Below are 22,853 nucleotides of genomic sequence, written 5' to 3' on the forward strand. Positions count from 1 at the left end.
ATTCTCTGAAGCCATTTGGAAACAGCCTAGGTTCTCAGCAGCAACACATCTACCCTGCACTATGTCAAAGCACATCAAATGGTTGGCATTCCAAACCTCAAACAGGTTATTTCTCATTATGTGAATACATAATGAAAGGATGTGGGCAAAGAAGAGAATGTAAATTGGAAGCTGACTTCTGAATTTATTAGCCAGCAGTCCTGAGCTAAAACAGTCATCCTAATTTCAAGAGACAGTTCCAAAGTGGTTCTCAAGAGAAAGGACGGGTATTTTTCAAATATTTGTTCAATGTGAATGGATCAGGCTTGCCAAAAATGACTTTTTATGCTGGCATGTGATCTCTTGGAGGGAAGTCAGCCTGAGTCACTGGATACATCAAAGGTAGAGTCCAGTGAATGGAATTAGAGCAGGCTGCATGAGCAAGCTAGGTACCTGCATTCATCTGCCCACTGCTGGGATTGTAGCCCTCCTTTTAATTACATTAAAGCAGCTGGTACCATTGGTGACTGAAGTCTTCAGATTACCTTGATTGCTCGGTCATTATCTCTAATCAGCTGCTTCTTCTCATCTTCAAACTTCTGTATAACATCCTGGAGCCGCCTTTCTGCAGCAAGCTGCTGCCGGCTGTTCTCCTCTTTCAGAGAGGAAATGGTTGTCTGAAGTTCTGCTATGATCTAAAATGAAAACAGCATGCTATAACTTCAAATTCTTCAGTGAGAGGCATCTATTTTATATGTATTTATGCTTAGCAAAAAAGCGGATTTGGCAAAAGTCTAATCCACAAACTAAATATTTTCAATTAACATATCGCACACTATAACGCATGAAATTCCACGTAATAAAAGACTATAATAAAACTGTGAATGGTGAACAACTGCTGAACCAAACATATTTGGAAGACACTTCCACTATAACATTCCACAATATTTACTCATCAGAAGAAAGAACATCTGTGATCTCAAAAATATGAAACGCGTCAGATTTTATTTCACTGAGAAACAGACATATTAGAATGAAGAAAGCTATTTTGCCTTTCCTAATATTTGGAACTGTAATGACCAAAGAAAATAATGAACAGTGCTCATTCTTTATAGTTACCTAATTCTACACAACGGTTTTTGGGTACTCACTAAGGTTTGTGCACTGTGCTAAGTGTCTTAAGTTCTTACTGTCATTTACAAACATTATTATCACCCATCTTTTATAAATGGAGAAACAGAGGCAGAGAAAGAGGTCCCATATATCCCGTTGTCACAGATGATATCGAACCAAAAAGACAGGCAGGACCTGAACAATGCAGTCAGATCAATCGCCATACTGATTGGATGGATCCTCCAACTAGCCTTTGTTTTTCCCAAATGAGGCTTTGATGTAGAAGAGAACCTTATTGTAACATAGTTCCAAATGGGTTGCCTACTTCCCAACTGATAGATATCCATGAAAGTTTATTTAGAGACCCCTGTAGTATCCTCCAAGTAGAAGAACTGGTTCTCTCCATGAACGGGTATCCTCTAAGAGTTCCCAAGTAATCATGAGCTGAGAACATGTTCTTCCTTGGGGTTGTATACATCCATTACCTTCCTAATTAAAAATCTTTTAAAAAGCAGGAAATACGTTTCTTCTTCCAATAAAAAAAGAAACCAACATCCTTAGTCCTGGTTAGAATAGAATTCCGTTGGTTGTACGGGAGCAGGGCTCATTGGTGAGACACTTGGACAAGTTAGTTATCTTCCTTGAAGCTCAATTTTTCCACCTAATATTGGGTGGCAAAACTAGAGTGCGGTATTGTTAAGACAATAAATAGAAACTGTCTGCAGTTTCACAGATGCCAAGTCTTATAGGAATATTAATTGGTACTATGGACATAAATGATAGCATATTTACAAGAAAATATGGTGTAGATCTGCTTTTAGAAGTGAGCAAACTCACTGTAACAAAGGTTCACATTTAGGATTTGTAAATCATCACATGTTAAGACCATTGTGAAATAAATGGCAAGATACATAATAGCAGTATGTTAATATTTTTAAAAACGAACTTGAATCTTTTGCCATGAGTGGAGGAATCTATTTACTAAGAATAAAGATGTTTTTCATCTGTTTTCTGAATTTTGATTAAATGTTGTTCCCATTCTGGCATCAATTCAATTAATTTTCATAGCACTTCTATGAAACAGGGAAGGTTAAATTCTTATAGTGAATGTCAAAAACCGAGGCACAGAATAATCAACTCACTCGCAGTCACAGAGCAAGAGGAGCCAGAGATAAGAAAGAGCCAAATTTCCTTGGCCCAACATGAAACTTAAGATTGATATTTTTTAAGAGCATCGAGCCAAATAGTGAAAATAACTTACTATTTCAGTGACTATTGGAGCGTTTCAAGTTAAGTAAACTACAACTTTATAGAAATGGTAAGCTTACTTCTGTCATGTGTTCATTGTGTTTGTGTATGTGCGTGTATGTACATGGGTGTGTGCGTGTGTGTTTAGTGCAACAAATTGATATATCCACTACCCAAATCATGTCATATGTTTTTAAGGTAAAAAGTAATTTTGTTTCTTTAAAAAACAGTAAGATTAGATATTTGTGGGTTCTTCAAGTGACCACAAGGGTATGAAACAGGGATCCCTCGTCTTCAGAAGCTTAATGACAAGAGGACATCAAAAAGAAATAAATGCAGGTTTTGGAAGGATCTATGAGCATGTTCTGAGGAGAATATGTGGCTTTTGTGTGGAAAATGAAACCTTACATTCTTGGGGGAGATAATGAGATTCTTTGGGGGAAGTAATGAGATTATCTTTAGCAAGTTATTCTAAAAACTTATGAAGATGATCTACGGGAGAGAAATACTTCAGGTGAAACATGGTAGTAGCTGAGTAGATAAAGTGGTTGATAGACTGATAAGACTAGTTGGATAGAGAGAGGTGGATAAAATGTGGATAATTTTTAAAACCTGAAATGAGATTGAAGATTATGAAATAATCCTAACTAGATTAACATGTTTTAGGTAAAGAACAAAACTCACTTGGTTGTAGACATAGAGTAAAAGACTATAGACTATATTCACCTTAGCACAGTGCCCATAACTAGCCCTTAATATTTAACTAATGGAACTATAATGAGAGCAAATAAAAATAATAATTACCTGACAAATCATATTGAGATAATCTAGCCTTTTTATAGAATGATATGAAAAGTTTCTGAGAGAAATCAGAACTCATCTACACAATCATAAACCCCACCAGTTTTGATTGAATCTTAATTAAAAACCATAAAACAAAATGTCACCACTCAACTGAATGTTTACCCTGCATTCGCTTCAGAGAAAGATGTGGATTCGAACATTTCCATGTGATATTAAAAATATTTTGGGAAGCAAAAGGAGAGCTATTTCGGGCTGATGCTGTAAGCAACCTAACTCATGAAAGCTATAATGGTTAATTATTGCTAAGCAGTTAACACTTGGCAAAAAATGTTAGTGGTCTTATTAAGTCTTAAAATCAGATTCTGAATAGAGAGTTTAGGATTTCATATTTAACTCACTTTGATGTTTTACAGGTTATAGTACAGTTTGAGTTTTTTTTAAGATTTAATTTATTCATTCATGAGACACACACACACACACACACACACACACAGAGGAAGAGACACAGGCAGAGGGAGAAGCAGGCTCCAAGCAGGGAGCCCGACATGGGACTCGATCCCAGGACTCCAGTATACGTTCTGAGCTAAAGGCAGGCACTAAACCGCTGAACCAGCCACACAGGGATCCCTAGTTTGAGATTTTTATAAAACTTTAAAATACAAAAGGGCATACTTGGGAAGATTTGGTGGACACTGAAGATCCTTATAAAATAAGTGAAAGAGTGGCTCCTGAGCACATTTTGCATTCTGGGTTGCCACCCTGGAGAATGATATGAAGGTTGCGGGCATGCCGGACACACGCGATACACCCAGGCATAATCTGCATTAGGTATGTGGGAGTAAGTGGGGGCACTGGGTGGGTGGGGTGGGGGGGCGGGCAGCCAGGCTCTTGGCCGGGGGCAAGCTCTACCTGTATTCCATCTCTTGTCTTGTCCACAACTACCTGTATTCTTGCCACATGACAATATCTTTCTCTGAAAAATGGCCACCAGGTGAGTCAGCTGAATGGGAACAACTGAGCTAACATTGAAAAGGCAAGGTGACCATGTCATATTAAGACAAAAAGAACAAATATATGATTCTGATGGAAATTATATTTGGGAGTGTGCCCAGAGATGATGCACACATTGCCATCAGGATGAACGTTGAGAGACCCAGAAGGGGCACAATTCTAGATATGCCATGGGTTTAGTTTTAATGGTCCATTAGGTCTTAAAAGCTTGATAAAATCTTAAAAGATTAAGTAACTTCCTTTAAGGGAGGAAAATATTTAAAATATTTTCCAAATTCAAGCTGATGATCTAGATACCAATGCATTCATTATGAGTGCATTCATCACATTACTTAAAACAAAAATTTTTAAGAGAAAAAAGAGAGGGATTTCTTTCTTTCTTTTTTTTTTTTAAGATTTTATTTATTCACGACAGAAACAGAGACAGAGTCAGAGACACAGGCAGAGGGAGAAGCAGGCTCCATGCAGGGAGGCCAATGCGGGACTGGAACCCCGGGTCTCCAGGATCACACCCCAGGCTGAAGGCGGCGCTAAACCGCTGGGCCACCAGGGCTGCCCCTCTTTTTTTTTTTTTTTTTTTAAAACCTGAGAGACAGTTAAGCAACTTTGCTTCTGACATTGTCCTCAGCTTAGATACGAGTTAGCGATTCCAGCAAACTATCACTGGAAAACAGAAAAAGTCAGTCTATGGTTCTGTTTGTAATGCTCATTTTCAAATTATCTGTTTCTTTAAACTGACTGGACTGAAGATCAATGTTCCCAAATGTCAGGACACAGATACAAACATAAGCATCTATTTATGTACATGCAAATATTTACATGTATTTAGAGGTGGGGAAACCAAATATTATCAACGTAAGCTTGTCATCCCACCCTTTATGAGGATGGACCATCTTTTATTATGTTATTATACTATTTCAAAGATATTTTTTTCTCTTCTGGTGTTGCACTGTCCTTTGATGTATGAAATGATGGCTATGGGACATGATCGTTGTCACTAATTGGCTTTTCCTCCTCCTCCTCCTGCTTCTTTCACATCTTTACTTGGGAAAATATTTAGCAATTCCCTGCCTCTCAAATTTGGGGAGGGGGGGGAGATTTGATCAGTTGTTGAACACCCAAAAATAAATTAAAAATAATTTCTTGCTCCTTCCATATCTTTTTTTATTCTTTGATCCCTCCTTTCTTGTCTCTATTCCCATTTTAATCCTGCTGCCATGCGAGCTAACAGTTATTAAGCGCTTTGCTGTGTACTAAGCACTCTGTACTAAGCACTTTTTTTGCATTACATTACTTAATACTTAAAACTAGCTTCTGAGGTAAGTACTACTCCTTTATTTTACAAATGAGGAAACTGAATTCCAGAGAGTGCAGGTAACTCGCTCAAGGTCATATAAGTAGTAGGGCTGGTATTCAAATTCTGCTGGACTCCAAAGCTTAGGCTTTCTTCCGCATTAACTTACATTTAATTTGCTTTAATATGAACTAATCAGGCTGCTTCATACATTCCTTTAGATAAACTTAACTACTCCTGTTTACACTCTCATTATTTAAGCATTTTTACTAGCTATCTTCTATCTCACTTTCGGTCTGCCTCCCCCATTTAACATAACGCAAAATAGGCAGGACATAAGGGTATGCCAGTTGGGGATTCTTCACGCCTTAGTTTAAACTGGAACTACTGGAGCAATAATATTTCTTCTGATTATAAGAATCTTCTGCAGTGATTAAAAAAGAATATTTCCCCATGTTCCTTCTTCAAAGGAGGTCTGGAATAATGGCAATCAAGACCTAATCATCATCTTTGAAATAAGTACATGTAAGTCTTCACTCAGACAAAGACATTTGGCTTTCCAAGTGGGATGTACATTACATGGCATATGCACATTTTAGAAATAATTGTATAACCAAAGACATTATATGAGAGTTATCACCAGAGTTCTGCTATATGAAAAACGAGAGGGACTGAGCCAGGCCAGTGGTGTCAGACTGTGAGCTTCTGTTCTCCAATCTGATCCGGGGGGCGGGGGGGGTCCCGGTATAGTCACTTGCTAACCCATGTGACCTCAGCTCTCTGAGTCTCAAGTGTGAGCTCAGTTCCCTAAGCCTCAGTTTCCTCAATGGGAAAATGGAGCCAAGAACAGTTCCTAACTGAGTTATCATGAATGAACACTGAGTCAAAATGGTCCGTGCCCCATAAAATTCCTGATTTTATTACTGTTACGTTGTTGTGTTACTGTTATGACCACTGTGTGGTAACTTATAAAATAGTACATAAATTTCAGTTCATGGCCACATATCGCCGTGTATATGCAAAAATACTGTGAAGTGCTGATTTTAAAAATCATTATATGTGATGCCCACAAAAATGAATGGCTTAACCTCTCCATCTATACAATGAAAATTTGTATTTTTTTATTCTAGAATTACTCCTAAAACGAAGGGATGCTTGGGATTCCCTGAATGATACTTTAGGATATTATTATAACAACTTACACAGAAAAAGTATTTTAAGCATCACATGTCAAGTTGAGACAAGCATTCAATTATTGGCCTTCTACTAAAACTATGATAGCAACAACATGAAGCAAGATATGAATGCAGGGACTTATGATTCTTCTTTTCCCCAAAAGAAGTCAACAGTTCAGTGGCTAATTTAACCCAGGACATTTATCATTTTGAATTTTACTTTTAAGCAGTCCTTAGGTACAACTAAATGGAATATTGCAAAAAAGCACAGATGGTATCAAACTGCTTACATCACAAATGTAGGTGTGTATTTCCCGCCCTTGTGAAATATGTTGCAGCCTGGGCTTGTTCAAGCGCACTGGCTGGTTTTACAACATCTGAGTATGTGTGTGTGGGGATGTGTGTATGTTAGTTCAAATGGTTCAATATGCCTAATTAAAAAAATCTTTTCATAAGACCAAAGTATTAAAAGTATATATTATTTACCCACGTACCCACTGCAAATAGGATAGTAACCCTTAAAGACACTGAAGAGAATGAGGTTTAACTTGAAAGTACAAATGCTTTTTATGTATAGGTTTCTTTTTGGTTTGTTTTGGTTTTGCTTTTTTTTTTTTTTCCTTTCAACATTCTTACCTGTGAAGATTTGGCAAGCTTCTGAGTGTATTCCTTCTCAATCTGCTTCAGCCTGCTGTTGGCCTGAAAAACACACGTACATGAACACACACACACACACAGTGACCTGTGAGCTTGGTATCTCTTCCACATGCCTATCACCAGGCAGCTGGGATGGCTGCCAGCTGCACCGCCCTTCTGGGGCAGCCAGAAAACCACAGGGCTTGTCTTTGATCTAACGCCAACTATTCATCACTTAAAAAGCAAAAGCAAAAAAAAAAAAAAAATCTCTCCTGCCAATTATGAGACAAACACAGACTTCTGTGGAGAGAAAGAGAAATCGAGAAGAAGAGACAGAAATAGACCTAGCAAGAGTGTGAGGGTTCAGAAGGTAAAGTAGGGAATGGCAGAGGAATCAAAGGAGAAGAGAAAGGAAACAAGGGGCAGGGGGGTGGGGGCAGGAGAAACAGGAAAAGGTAAACTTAAACCTCTTCCCCATTGTTGAAAGATGAAAGAACTAGGTGCTCCTGGACAGAGGCAGATAGATTCTGAGACTCACCTAGTGAAGACATGAGCCCCCAGTCTGCCTAACACACAAGAACTATTTTTTTTAAAGTGACAAATGTGTCTACATCAAACCATTTTCATGTCCTGGAAGGAGGGTGGCCTTCCCAGAATCATCCGCATTACTTAGAACTCGACTATCTCTTCTGCCACTCAAGTTCCCATCCTCCGCACATGACCTGCTTTACTGCTCTCCGGAAGCTTCTGGAAGACTCACTGCATCCTGAGTGCTCGGAAATGGCTCTGCGACACGCCTGGACTGGGCCTTTCTTCTCACTGATTGTGCAAGCGCCAAGTAAGCCCTCCGATCTGAGCTGTGCCCTCTGCTTCTAGAAGAGCTTTGGTCATTACTCTCAAAGTCTCCTCTCTCTGTTCCCAGCGCTCACTCATTCTCTCTCTCTCTCTCTCTCTCTCTCTCTCTCTCTCTCGTATGTCCATCTGTCTGTCTCTGCAGCTATGGCCATTGGGCTGCTCAGGTATACCATCTTTTTTTCTCATTATTTCGATTTTCCATTTCTTTGTCTTTTTGATCTTTCACAGTGAGTTCTCAACTTTTAATTTAAACTTTCTATTGGATTAAAAAAATACTGCCCTTCTATTCGTAATTTTGTTGTTGTCATTCTCTGAGTAGCATCATGGATCCCCTTTTTAAGGTGAGGAAATGGAAGCACAGAGAGGTTAAGTAACTCACTCAGCACCACACAGCTAGGAAGCAATGGAGCCACTTTTTTTTTTAATATTTATTTATATGAGAGACACAAGACAGAGAGAGGCAGAGACATATGCAGAGGGAGAAGCAGGCTTCCCGCAGGGAGCCTGATGCAGGACCTCATCCCAGATTCCAGGATCCCACCCTGAGCCAAAGGCAAACACTCAACCACTGAGCCACCCAGGCATCCCTCAATAGAGCCACTTCAATCCCACACAGTGGAGCATGGAGGCTCCACCAGTAGAGCACATTGCAAACCTCTCTCTGCTGAGGTTATTAGATCCATCTGCACTTAAGATGTACCTATATGTCCACACACACACACATACAAACATTGCTCTCTAGAGTGTCTGTGTTGTTTCTGAGTTCCTTGCAAATATTTGCTTTGCCAACCAGTTTTGTCTCTGTTTTTCCCTTTAGCAACTTTCCTCAACTGTCTGGTGATCTTTTGTATTTAAAGGCCTCTAAAACAGGCAGGCTTGGGATGCGTGGACATCCTGTTGCAGGGTGTCTTAGAAGGACCTGGACTTTCCCGTGACTGGACATTTGTCTCAGGCCATTTTGCCCAGAGCTGCATCCTCCAGCACACTTCCTGGCAGCAGAGATCTGGCCATCAGTGTTTACAGAAGGGAGTCTACGTGTTCAGATTGACTCTTGCACAATCCCAATTTCATTTTGCCCCCAGCCACACCTGAGTCCCCTCCCTCATTCCATCTCCCCAGAGAGAGAACCAGGGGTGGGGGCAGAGGCAGACATGGAAACCCTAATCCCAGTGGGATGGAATGTGAGGTGAGGCCTGTGGGGGGTAATTAGGTTATGGGGTGGTATCCCCTCATGGGTGGGATTAGCGCCCTTCTAAAAAGCCTTCTTACAGAGCCTCTACAGAACTTGCCTGCTCCTGCCCTGTGAGGATACAATGGGAAGATGGAGTCTCCAACTCAGAAGAAGGCTTGCACTAGAATTCGATATGCTGGCACCCCAAGCTCAGACTTCCAGCCTCCAGAACTATCAGGGATCAATTTCTGCCTTCGATAAACCTCTCAGGTGATGGCGTTTTGTTATAGAACCTGAGCTAAGACAGTAGCTATGTGTTTTATGGACTTCAGTTCAAAAGCAATTCCTGAGAGTCTATTCCATAAATCTCTCTGCATCTATGGCCCCACTGAATACACTGGGGTAGTTTTGTTTTTTCAGACTAGAGAGGGCATGTGACTATTACTATTGTTTCTCTTAAGCCATCAGACTCTACTCTACCTCTATAATAAAGCACTCTCCATCAGAGAATTAAGGCCACTCTAGACTTCTTGAGGTTTGTCCTGGTTCACATTCCACCAATATTTTCTAAATCACAAAATGCTTGAGAAAGTATTTTTTGCCTATTTAATAAACACCTACAGAGCTCTCACCATGTGCTAGGCACTGCTCTAAGTGCTTTTAAAATATTTACTCACTAGAAAATGTAAAAATTACAGTGCCATAAAAATTAAATTATCTTCCCTAAAAACATTGGAGGCAGAGATGCTAGTTTGTGCAGGACAGCCTGGGTCAGAATCCCACAAACTCATGTAACTGCCTTTGCAAACCATCTAATTCATTCATCCATTCCAGGCCACTGGGACTAGAGCAGTGAATAAAACAGACAAATATCCCTCCCGACCTTTATGGCAATTCTATCCTAGTGAGTAAATGAAATAACTTACAGAAGTGACAATATTATAGATGGTGTAAGTGCTATGGAGAGACTGAAACAGGGAAGAGATGAGAAGTGATGGAAGGTGGGGGTAGTTTACAGTTTTAAGAATGTGGGAGTTAGGGAAAGCCTCATGGAAAGATATGATATGTGAGTCCAGACCTGTAGGAGATGAAGGAGCCATGGTGGCCTCTAGGGAAATAGCACTTTGGGCAGAGAGGGGGCCAGTTATAAAAGCCCCGAGGCAGAGGCATGCCTGGCATGTTCAAGGCACAGTGAGGGGGCCAATGTGGTTGGGTCAGTGAGCAAAGTCTTCCTTGGATAAGGGCTGAGAGAGAATGAGAAGACAGATCCTTCATGGTGTTGTAGGCAACTATACGGAATGTGGCTTTTAGAATGGGTGAAATGGAGAGTCACTGAAGAAGTTTCAGTACAGGAGTGACATGATTTAACTTAAGTAGTCATAGGATTACTCTAGCTCCTGTTTGGGGCAAGAATCCAGCAGAGAAGCCAGTTGGGAGGCTGTCAAAAATAATGCAGGATATAAAAGAGGATGTGGTGAGAAGTGGTCAGATTCTTTGAAAGATTTGAAAGTAGAGCCAACTGGATATGCTGTATGATAAAAAGAGATAAACCAAAGATGACTTCAAGAATTTTCTCCCAAGCAACTAGAAGAGCGGGGTTGTCATTACCTTACATCAGAAAAACTATGGGTGGAACAGGTTTTGGGGGGGAAGATGAAGAGATCGGTTTCAGACACATTAGGCGTGGAGATGCCTATCAGACATCTGTGTTGAGGCGAATATTTGGATATTCAAGTCTGGAGTTCAGGGGAGAGATGTAGGTTCAAAGTATAAATTCAGACATCACCAGTATATAAGTGGTACAGAGAATGAGGCTCCTGGATGAGCTCTCAAGGCACTGAGTGTACATTAAATACTGAGCTCTGAGCCTGCAAATGTCAGGAGGCTGGAGATGAGGAGAGAAGCAAACAGAAGTAATGGCCAGAGAGATAAGAAATCAAGATAATATGCAATCCTGAAGCCAAGTGAAGAAAGTGTTTCAAGGGCTATTCCACCTGTGTCAGATGCTACACAGAGAGAGGTCACATGCAATGAGGGCTGAAAAATAAGTACATGGCTTAGCCTGTGGGGGATGTTGATGATTTGAACACAAGCAGTTGCAGTGTCGTACAGAAGCTCAAGAGAAGGGGAGGTGGTGGAGCAGATACAGACAAGTTGTTCAGAGTTCGGTCACAAGGGGAAGGAGAGGAATGGGCTGGAAGCTGCAGGGGGAAGTGGGTAAAGAAAGGTCTGACTTGTTTTGTTTGGCTTTTTGTACCATGAGAGAACTAACAGCATGCGTGCAGGCTGATGGGAAAGAGTTGGCAGGAGAGAGGAAAAACTCGGTGCTGCCAGAGATTTGGAGAAGACGTGTTCTTGAGTAAAGGAGAGGGAATAGGATCTAGAGCACAGGGGAGAAGAGGGCCTCAGCTAGGAGTGTGGGGAAGTCACAGTACCAGTGGGAGCAAGCTGTGCTCGCTCTCACCTTCCCCAGGAAGCAGGGGGAAAGATTCATAGCAAAGCATGAGGATGGCAGAAGAGACTGGTGGAAGATTCGAGGTGGGAGGGAAGGGTATGGATGGTCAGCTAGGAAAGCAGGAAAGGGAAAGGACCAAGGAATGCAGTATGGGCCTCCAGGAAGCATTGGGACCCACTTCAAATTACTAATGTCAGATTTAAAGTGAGGCCAGCTCAGTCGGTCGAATGGCTAACTCTTGATTTTGGCTCAGGTCATGATCTCAGGGTCCTGAGATTGAGTCCCACATAGGGCTCCAGGCTTGGGGGGAAGTCTGCTTGAGATTCTCTCTGTCCCCTCTGCCCCTCCCCCCCATGTTCTCTCTAAAATAAATAAACAAATAAATAAATAAAAATAAAGTGAGGCCAGCTGGTATATATGCGTACCTTTGGAACTTGCCAATAGCTAAATAGAACAGAATCAATATTGTGGAGAATAATAACAGTGACTAAAAAAATAAAATTAATTTATCAACCTTCGAGGTTTTTATTATGTATTTGAATCTAAGTCATAACTACCTGAATTTCTGAACTTCTCAAATAAACCTAAAAAGCTTTGATTTAGGGGCACTTGGCTTAGTTGGTTAAGTCTCCAGCTCTTCATTTTGGTTCAGGTCAGGATTTCAGGGTCATGAGATTGAGCCCCAAGTCGGGCTCTGTGCTCTGTGTGTGGCCTGCTTCAGTCTCTCTTTCCCTCTGCCTCTCTCCTTCCCTCCTCCACTCACATGCTCTCTTCTTCTCTCCCTCTCTCCCTCTCTCTCTCTCTCTCTCTCAAAAAGAGGAAAAAAAAAAAAGGCTCCGGTCTAGTACAGTTCAAAATTTACAGCTAATTTATCATGCAAACTGTCTCTAAAACATGTCTTGAATAATTTTATTCTCAGGATGGTACTGACTGTACATTTCCATACATTAAATCAAGTTACGGTTATTTTAATCTGAGTCTTATTTTTATAGCTATCATTACTATATAGAAGCAATTTACAAACATCTGCTGCATAGGCAGAATAAATGTAGAATAACATATGAGAGCAAAATCATAATTTTGAAGTGAAAAAGTTGTTTTGTTTTGTCGTGGCTGTTGTTTTAATCTCTGGCTCTTCCTAACTGCTCCCATTATGGCTGGTCATGCCCTCCACCCTCCACCAAGCACTTAGTTCCCCCCTTGCTTTTCTAGGGCCTCTTTTTCAGATCATTCTTCCTTGTTAAAAAGCTGCCAATGTGTTGATTCACTTTCTCTATGTAATTCCCATCAAAATTTTGGGTTCAAACTCTAGTGGAAAGTAATAAATTTTTAGAAAGGCGTCAATGGTGCTTAGTCATCCTAATACACCACTTTCTTCTTGCAGGGTACTTTGCATTATGTCTTCATTCAAAAAAGTCTTTCATTTCTTTATTTTCCATTTCTTATAATTGGTGAAAGTTCAGGCATTTCTATTTCCAGGCAGGTAAATTTAGAGGAAAATTAGGAGACTCCTCTAGAATACTTATATTTAAGGCAAGCTCAGATCTTATAAAGATAAATTTCCTTAAAGTATAACAGCATTAGTTTCTGAATTAAATATTTGTTTTTAGTATTTAAAAAAAAAAAGGATGCTTCCCAGAGTCTTGAAACATAGCCTTAAGCTCAGATTATTATGCAGTACTTCCTACTCAAAAGCTTTGTAGGCATCCATTTGAAGCTTCTTTAAACACTCTGAGTACAGTTATGGCCAGTTGGTGCCAGATGCTAATATATAACTGTGCACTCCCTTAAAAACAAAAAATATTCAGAGAATTCATAGAATATATTTATTTGAACATAATTTAAAATACTTAGAGAACTTTCAAACTTGAAATTGTCTATATTTTACCTCAAAATAAAGGTATAAATTTGTGAAGCATAAGAAAAATTCATGATTTCTACCTGGGCCATGATGAAGTAACTGGGACCATACTTAATCTGCTATTGTCAACAGCTAGAAAACTGGGCAAAATACAGGGGACTATTTTAGGAATATTGAAAAAGAAGAGGTACAGGACTGTGATCCTGTGAAGAAAGGGGAAACAAGTGAGGTTAACCCTTCTAAATCACCCCTGCTCTCTTCCTGGAGGGACATCTCCATCTGAACATAGGCAAGAGAATCAAAGGGCAGCAGAATGGGACTGTGAACTGAGAAGACAAAGACTGGAGTTTGGGAGGCAGTTGGAATTTGTGGGAGCAGAGCACTAGACAGGAGGCAGCTATGGAAAGAATGAGCTCCAGACACTGACATGGGTTCCCTTAGAGTCTGCTGCTGATACTGAGCCACATGTACGTGTATAGGGTAAAGTTCTACAAGGCCAAGTAAAAAGTGACCGGTGAGATTTAAGATAAACAATATCCTAAGTTTATTGAAAGCTGAGGGATATTTGACTTCTGACCTGTCAGAATGAATGGTTCTCATAGAAAATCCAGGAAGGTCATACTTAGTCATGGAGTTAAACTAGCCTTAGAGTCAAGTCAACTTTAAATCTGCTCTAACAAAGTTTAAAAATAAGTTTCAAATGGATCAAACTGGTCATTGACAAGTAACTATTTTCTAAACAAAACCCAATGTTTTTTAAAAGAAGTCAAGAAAATCCAGCATTCAATAATATAAATTTTATAATGCCCAGCATTCAATAAAAGGAGGCATGAGAAGAAGCAGGAATATGGGAGCCATAAGCAGTAGAAAAATTAACAATAGAGTTCATCTCAGAAATGACAGAGATGGTGGAATCAGTAGACAAAGACTACTACTATGTTTTTACAATAACATTAAAAGCATACCTAAATATTTAAACAAAAAACAAGCATAATGAGGAGAGAAATGGAAGATATAAGAAAAAAACTTAAATAGCTTAGGGCCGAGCAATATATTATCTGAAAGGAAAATTTCACTGGATGCGATTATCAATAGATTTGGTACAACGGAGGAAAAGATCAGTGAATGTGAAGAAAAAGTGTTTTAAGTATCCAAGTATCCAAATGACTGCTAGAAAGACAAAAGACCAAATTTAATGAATAATCTCAGTAATGTATGAGACCATATCATATCATCTAACAAATGTCTAATTGTATATCAGAAGGAGAAAGGTTTGTGAAAATATTTGAAAACACAATAGCTACAGATTTTGCATGATGAAGAAAACTGTAAACCCACCAGTGGAAGAAGACCAAGGAACAAAAAAGATAAACACAAAGAAAACCACATCAAGATAAATCATAATCAAATGGCAAGAATAGAACTAAAGATAACATCTTAAAAGCAGCCAGAGAAGGCAGATGCATTTCAAAGATAAGAATGACTGAGGATTTCTCATCTGAAACTATTCTAGTCAGAAGATAACATAAAGAATCTTTAAAGTGATGAAAGAAAAAAAATCTGTCAATCTAGAATTGTGTATTTAGTAAAAATATCCTTTAAAACTGAAGATAAGCTACAGACATCTTCAAACAAAAATCTGTCACCAGCAGACATGAACCACAGGCAAGGAAGTTGTTCAGGCAGAGTGAAAATGGTACCAAATGCAAACCCAGACCAACTTAAAGAATAAAGAACACTGTACATAGAAAATAAGTATGTAAATATCAATTATCTTGTTTTCACCTCTTAAAATTTCCTTGAAAGAAAATGTACTTTGAAAAGCAGAAATAATAAGGGCACCTGGGTGGCTCAGTCAGTTAATCAGCTGACTCTTGATTTTGGCTCAGGTCATGATCTCAGGGTCCTGGGACTGAGCCCCACATCAGGGTCCAAGGTGGGTGTGGAATCTGGTTGAGACTCCCTCTTCCTCTCCCTCTGCCCCTCACCTCACTCATGTGCTCTTTCTATCTCACCAAAATGAATAAATAAATCCTTTTTTTTAAACAAAAAGCAGATATAATAAAAGGATATTTGGGGCTTTATAATATATGTAGAACCAGGATACAAATAGGAAAATGGAGCTACACTGTTATGAAGGCACTTACATTTTATTATAAACTGGCTTAGGAGTATGTGAAAAGACTAATATAATAAAGATCCATATCACAAAAAAAGGAAGAAAGAAAAAGGTACATCTACTAAGCCAATAGTAGAAATAAAATGAAATATTAATAAGTACTCAGTGAATTCAATAAAAGGCATGAAAAGAAAAACAATGGGACAAACAGAAAACAAATAGCAAAGTAGTAGAATAAAACCCAACAATATCAATAATTATATTAAATATAAATAGTTTAAAAATCTTAGCTAAATGACAAAGATTGTCAGACTGGATCTAAAAGAAGATGTAACTACATGGTATTTTCAAAATAAACACTACATACTTAAAACATGTTAAAAGTAAAAGGATGAATAAATATGTACCATTCAAAAAGTAATCCTAAGGGAGGTGGCTATGCTAATATCAAAGTGGATTTGAGAACAAAGAAATTTAGCAGAAAAAAAGAGGAATATTCCAATAATGATAAAAATTTAATTCATAAAAATGAGAGAACAATACTAATGTGTAGTATCTAATTTCAAGAGCTTCAAAACATATGAGGCAAAGACTAACAGCCCTGAAAGGAGAAACAGACAAATCCACAAATTATAAATGAGGAAATTTCAACCCTCTTCTCTCAAGAATTGATTGAAAAAGTAGAGAATTAGTGAGGTAGATGATCTGAAAAATGCTGTCAACCAACCTGACCATTAATCAGGCACCATATTCTGAGTCATACAAAAAATTTCAATAAATTTTTAAAGGATTAAAATCACACACAGTATATTCTCTGACCATAATGAAATTAAATTAGAAATCCATACTAGAAAAAAAAAAAAAAGAAATCCATACTGGATATGTATCTGATATTCTCAAAATATTCACAAAACTAACAATGCACCTAATTTTTATGAGCCAAAGAAGAATTTACAAGGACAATTAGAAAATACTTTAAAACAAATAAAAGTGGAAGCATTGCATTTGTGGAATGCAGCTAAATCAGTGCTTCAGGGAAGTTTTTAGCTTCAAATTATTTTATTAGCAAAGAAGGAAAATCTAAAGTAAGTGATATAAGCTTCCTGTAAAGAAAACTGAAAATGAATAGCAAATTAAAGACAAAATAAGCAAAAGAAAGAAAAAAATAAATGCCAGGGTATAAATCAATGAAATAGGAAATAAAAACCAATAGAGAAAAATCAGTGAAACCAAAAGCTGGCTCCCTGAGATCAAAAAAATTGATAAACTTCTAGTAGACTGATGAAAAACAACTGAGAGAAGATACAAATTAACCAGTATCAGGAAAGAAAGGGGACATCCCTGTCAGATACCACAGACATTAATATAATGGACAATAGGAAACATGAATAACATTGCCAAACTTTTTGATAATTGACACAAAACATGAAAGTCTCTTAAATGATACAAGCTACCAAAAGTAAGGCAAGAATAGAAAACTCAAAGAGTCATATATCCCTCTAACTATTAAACAGGCACATGTACACATCACACACACACACACACACACACACACACACACACACATACTACTGTGTGGCCCAAATGGCTTCACTAGTGAATTCTATCAAACATCTCTGGAAGAAATCATATCAACTTCACATAAACTCTTCCAGAAGATAGAATGGTAACTTAAGGGAGCAACGTTTCTCCACCAAAACATGGATTCCACCTCTTACCACCAATCAGGAGTCTGATACGCCAATCTCCTTCCCTTTCACAACACCAATATTTTCTTCTACATTGACTCATTTCCATGTGATTCTAAAAGGCTAATTTTACACACACACACACACACACACACACACACACACACACCTGCCTGCAATCCTGCTATATCCCTGTGATGGTTTTACAAACATTTACTTTGAGTACCTCCTCTGTGTCAGACACTCTTTGTTTACAATGGTAATGGTAATAATTTAATGCAGTTGAGGAGGAGACAAATAAGTGAGTAAATAAAATACACCACAAATGTCATAGAAGAGCTATGCACAGGGTGTTATTAGGGGAAAACTATGAGATACCTCACATTGGAGAAGGCTTTTGTAAGGAGATGAATATTAAAGGATAATGATGATGAAGATAATGAAGATAATAAGATGATGATAGCAACAACAAAACAACAACCAGTATTTGTTTTGCTCTCACTCTACTGACACATATTGTTTAAATGCTTTACACATATTAACAGATTTAACCCTCCCCAAAACTCTGTGAGGTAGGCACAATTATTATCCTCATTTAGAGACCTCGAAACCCAGAGAGAGAAAGGTAAAAAACCTGCTTGAGGTGATCAGCTCGTAATGAAAATGAATCAACCAATTGGAAAAGAAAGAAGAAAATTCCATGGAAGGAGAAATAGGTGAAAAATCCTGCAGGAGCATGGGAAGTGTCAGGCTTGCTTTTCTTCCATCTCAGCCACATTTGTTGGAAAGGCAATCTCTGTCCTTGGTCCCCATTTTCATTCATTAGTTCAGATATATTTACTGAACAGCTTGGTGACTCCTCATTCTTTATCTTTGGCCTGAATTTGATCCCCTCCCTTCCACTCAACTCAGCAATGACCTTCTTATTGTAAAAAAGAGGCCATTTTAATAAACATCCAAATTTTTTTATTATAAAAATAAATACAGAGTGTGGTGATAATTGTACAATTCTGTACATTTAAAAATGTGCATTTAAAAAAATGACATAGGCAGAGGAGAGGGAGAAGCAGGCTTCCCACTGAGCAGGGAGCCCAACTCGGGGCTCAATCCTAGGACCCCAGATCATGACCTGAACTGAAGGCAGATGCTTAAATGACTGAGCCGCCCAGGTGCCCCAATAACGCTGTTTTTAAAAAGTAAATACAGGGATGCCTGCGTGGTTCAGTGGTTGAGCATCAGCCTTTGGCTCAGGTTGAGATCCTGGGGTCCTGGGATTGAGTCCTGTATCGGGCTCCCTGCAGGGAACCTTCTCCCTCTGCCTATGTCTCTGCCTCTCTCTCTGTGTCTCTCAGAAATAAATAAATAAAATCTTTTAAAAAAAAGCAAATACACAGTGTAGAATATATAAATCTTCTCTATGTAAATACATAAAAATTATCTAGAATATATTCTGTATATGAATGTATAAAAATTATATATAAAATACATAAATATATTTCAAGTTATATTTTTAATATATTTAAAAATACATATTAATATATAATGTACAGTACATATTTAATAATATATTTTAATAATGTACATATTAATATTTTAACATTTAGTAATATATTTTGAATAACAGTTCTAATATGTGAGCTATATATGTATATAACATACATATAAGATTTCCTGTAACCTATCATCCAGAGTAACAGTGTTGACATCTTAGTGATTTTTACATAGGACATACTTGCAGGTACTAGGATATTTCTGAAGTCCTAAACCTGGTATTCTCTTCCATTCCCCAACACATCCCAGTTTGGCATCCTACCTTTACTACCTCCCAGGAAGGATGACACAGCAGAAGTAGAGAAAAAACAAAGGAGGCAGTTTTTGGCTTTTGACTCTAACCTGGACCAGTGGCACTCAACTTGGGGCACAGAAGTCTGTCGGTCACAGTGGGTTTTACTCAGTCTGCTTCCCCTACTGCTTCTCTACTCCAAACTAAAAATGATTCTGTAGCCTGGGAGCAGGAGACACGGTATGAAGTGAAGGGGAGTCTGTTCTTGAGGAAAGGCCTTGTTTCGTGTCCTATACAACCCCACCCCCACCCCCAAAAGAGACAGGGCTACTCTAATTGCAGAGGGGACTCTGCTTGCATGCCAGATAGAGGCCAGAGCTAAAGGACCTTGAGTTCTCAGCCACACTGGCGCATATACTGGAGCCATAGCAGAACTGGGCTGTGTGGCATGTGTGTCTACGCAGGCCAGCAAGACTGCTGTGCTGTTTCCTCTCCCTGACACAAGGCAGGGTGGATATAAAACCTCCTGGGTATCTGAGATGGGTTGTAGCAAGGAGAATGCAAGGCCTGAGGGGCTTTCAAAGAGGAAGGAGGAGTTACAGAGAAGTGACCCAAATCATCTGACTACCAAAGATCCATGGGGGCAGCAGATATATCAGCAAATGTCTATGTGGACAGGTCATACTGGGACCAGAGGGCCCTGTGCCTCATCCACCACACCATAGCATGATGGAGCCCTTGCGCTCACATGTTATCCTGGGCAAGGAGGAGAACGAGATCTAAGGCAACTAAGGACAAGTACCAACCATTGGCCATTCAGCCACATGATGACTCAAAACAGAGACTGAGATTACATCAAAATAGGCACATCTGAGTTCATGACCTGAGATTTATGTCCATTTCAGGTATATGACTATTAAGGGCTGGGATGAGATTTTGGTGGCATCTGGCTCAGATCCTCTTTGCCATCATGCCTCCTCTCTAGGAAGGAGATGTCCATGAGAGGAATGGTAGTAATTCAAGAGATAGAGGACAACCTGGTTCTGTGCCTGATACCGCTAAGGTGGTGAGAGTGTCAGAGTGTGAGGCCTAGACCCCCTCCTTCCAAGCTTGAATTAACATTTGACCTGCAGATTTCAATGCTCCATACTTAGTGACTCTTCAGTCATAATTCCTTTCTTAAAAACTGATAAAATCATTTTATGCAGTTGTTTTACCCAGAACCAGAATCAAGTAATTAGGAACTTCAAGTGTTTTGTTTTTGTCACTGCCTAACTATTTTGTAAGAATTCCAGGGAGAAGCCACATCCTCTATAAAGGAAGAAAGAAACCAGACAGTTTTGGAAAAGGACTGTGGTATCATTATCAATATTACCATATCTTGAGTTCTTAGTAAATATCGGCAGATCCATTCTCAAAAAAGTGCCCATATTCCTGAATCTGGCTCTAATTCTGAACATGCCCGATTAGTATTGAATACATTTTCTGTCTACGTTAAATAATGTGCATTTAATGACAGATAACCTATAGAATAACATGGGACAGTTGATTTTCTGCCGTCACTGTAATTCAGAAGGACTAATTTTCTTGCCATTGCAACATAGGTATTTATGTGGCTAACACCCATAAATGATCACATAAGATTTACATGAATTTCCACCCCACTCACTGAATAAGAAAGCAAACTGTGAAACAAGCTTATGGAAATAGTTAAAGAATTAAGATCTAATCATATTTCAAAAGCTCACCCTCAGAGGAATGCTCTGAAGCAGAGGCCACAGAAACTGAAACTCATTTATTACTTGGGCAGAAACACAAACTTTAAGAGAATGAAGGAGAAAAAAAAACTTTACTTTGCTCTAGGGAAGAAGCAACTATTCTCTGATGTGCAAAAAAGAATTTATCATCAAAGACCAAATGTAAATGGGGCCAATTAATTTTTTTAAGAATCTCTACCTTCTATATTTTTATGCCTTTGTTACTGTTATGCTTTATACCGAAATCTAAGGTTGCATGATTTGACAAAAGTTAAAGAAAAATGACTATTATATATAACAAATTTTAACATACATAATATATATTTTAAATTCACTTAATATATTTACATATGAGTGGCACATTTGTTGGTATAGTACTTTTAGGAAGCAGAATGAAGATCTATCTCAAATATATGACTTTAGACATTGAAACATGGTGATATCGTCCAATGACTAAATGATGTTAATTGAATTGTTGGTCAAGTAATAAATTATTTCAAATAAGCTTTGAATCTGGGAGTTAGAAGTCCTGATTTGTCATACTCATAAATCCCATTATTATTTTGCTTATTGTTTTGGAAATTTTTCTACTTTTTGGCTCATTTGTATAAGAAAAAAAGAATGTAATGGATATTAATTGGAAAGCTTATGAAATACACTTACAGGAAGTTGCTATGTTAGATTCACAGGCAGTTCAATATAAATCACAATACTTAACAAAATCTCTATTTTCTTTACCGGATAATTTGGAAGTTTGGAATAGATGTTCAAGAACGTTCTTAAATGTGGTCATTGGATCTTCCTAATTAAAGATGAGTTAGAGCTTATCCAGCTTTCCAGGGTTATCTATATTGAGATAGAATTACCATACCACTTTATTTTGAACATTATTTTTAAATAAATTGGTTATTTATGGTAAAAATTGGTAAAAATTTATGGTAATTCTATCTCAATATAGTTGACAACAATGAGTATGGTGCCTATATAAAACATGTCCCGGGGCTCCTGGATGGCTCAGTTGGTTAAGCTAAGTATCTGCCGTCAACTGAGGTCATGATCTCAGGGTCCTGGCTCTTCACTCAGCAAGGAGTCTGCTTCTTCCTCCCCCTCTGTCCCTCCCCTCACTCATGCTCTTTCTCCCTTTCTCTCTCAAATAAAATCTTAAAAAAACCCCAAACATGTCTTATCCTCCACTCCGTCTGCACACATAAGGTCTTTAGTTGGTTTTGTTGCTGTGTAGGTGAATCACCCAGACCCTCAAAGCTACTTCAAAAACCATCTTTTTCATCAACTCAAGTTACTTTGATTGACTATTCCAACAACTGTTGCCAAACAGTAAGCAGTAGAGCATGGTGGTTAAGAGCACAAGCTTTGAAGTGAAACCAACTGGGGTGGTGTGACCATGGGCAAATTATTGAACTTTCCTGGGCATTATTTTATAATGTTCAGATAAAGTGGACAATAAAGATTAAACAGGACTGAGGTTTAGCAACATAGGAATGGTGGAAGTTCAAGATGGCAAGGGATCAGAGAGTGGTGAGTAAGCACTGGAATGAGGATAAAGACCAGGTTCTTTATGCGTGAGGGAACGGGAAAAATAAAAGGTAAAGCAACAGTGATCAAAAGGAGAACCTGATGGGCTGAGATCTTGGAGGTGAACTAGTTGAGTAATGTTGAGGTCTAATGCATGTCTGAATTTTTTGATGGATAAAGTGGAAACAAGACAGAAGTTACTTTATGAGAGAGCTGAGCATACAAAACTGTAGGATCAGGCTATTGGAAAAGTCAGCTGTCAAAATCAGTCTTTTGCAGTCAATTCTTGCTACTCTTGCTCATTCTTTTACTTTGGGTCCTTGAAAATAACTGCTTGTTTCAGATTCTTTACTGGGGAAGCAATTTTTTTC

General features: G+C 38.6%; 1 protein-coding gene across 9 annotated transcripts in view; it reads right to left on the reverse strand.

Annotated features, from left to right (window-relative positions):
* The window catches only part of CEP112 (centrosomal protein 112), a 401,294-nt gene that overhangs the window by 85,629 nt on the left and 292,812 nt on the right, over nucleotides 1-22,853 (reverse strand). For 6 of the 9 annotated variants that reach the window (XR_007412846.1, XM_049113963.1, XM_049113965.1 and 3 more), the window contains 2 exons: nucleotides 7,261-7,323; nucleotides 525-674 (listed from right to left, as the gene is read on the reverse strand). Coding sequence is in view for 6 of the 9 variants with exons in the window: in XM_049113963.1 (XP_048969920.1) it covers nucleotides 525-674; nucleotides 7,261-7,323 (213 nt within the window). In the remaining 3 variants the exon portion in view is untranslated. Of the gene's footprint in view, nucleotides 1-524; nucleotides 675-7,260; nucleotides 7,324-22,853 lie in introns of those variants that run through there. The other 3 variants (XR_007412847.1, XM_025436783.3, XM_049113966.1) reach the window with 3 other exon arrangements.

This window comes from Canis lupus, chromosome 9, assembly GCF_003254725.2.
Source record: "Canis lupus dingo isolate Sandy chromosome 9, ASM325472v2, whole genome shotgun sequence".
Lineage (NCBI taxonomy): Eukaryota > Metazoa > Chordata > Mammalia > Carnivora > Canidae > Canis > Canis lupus.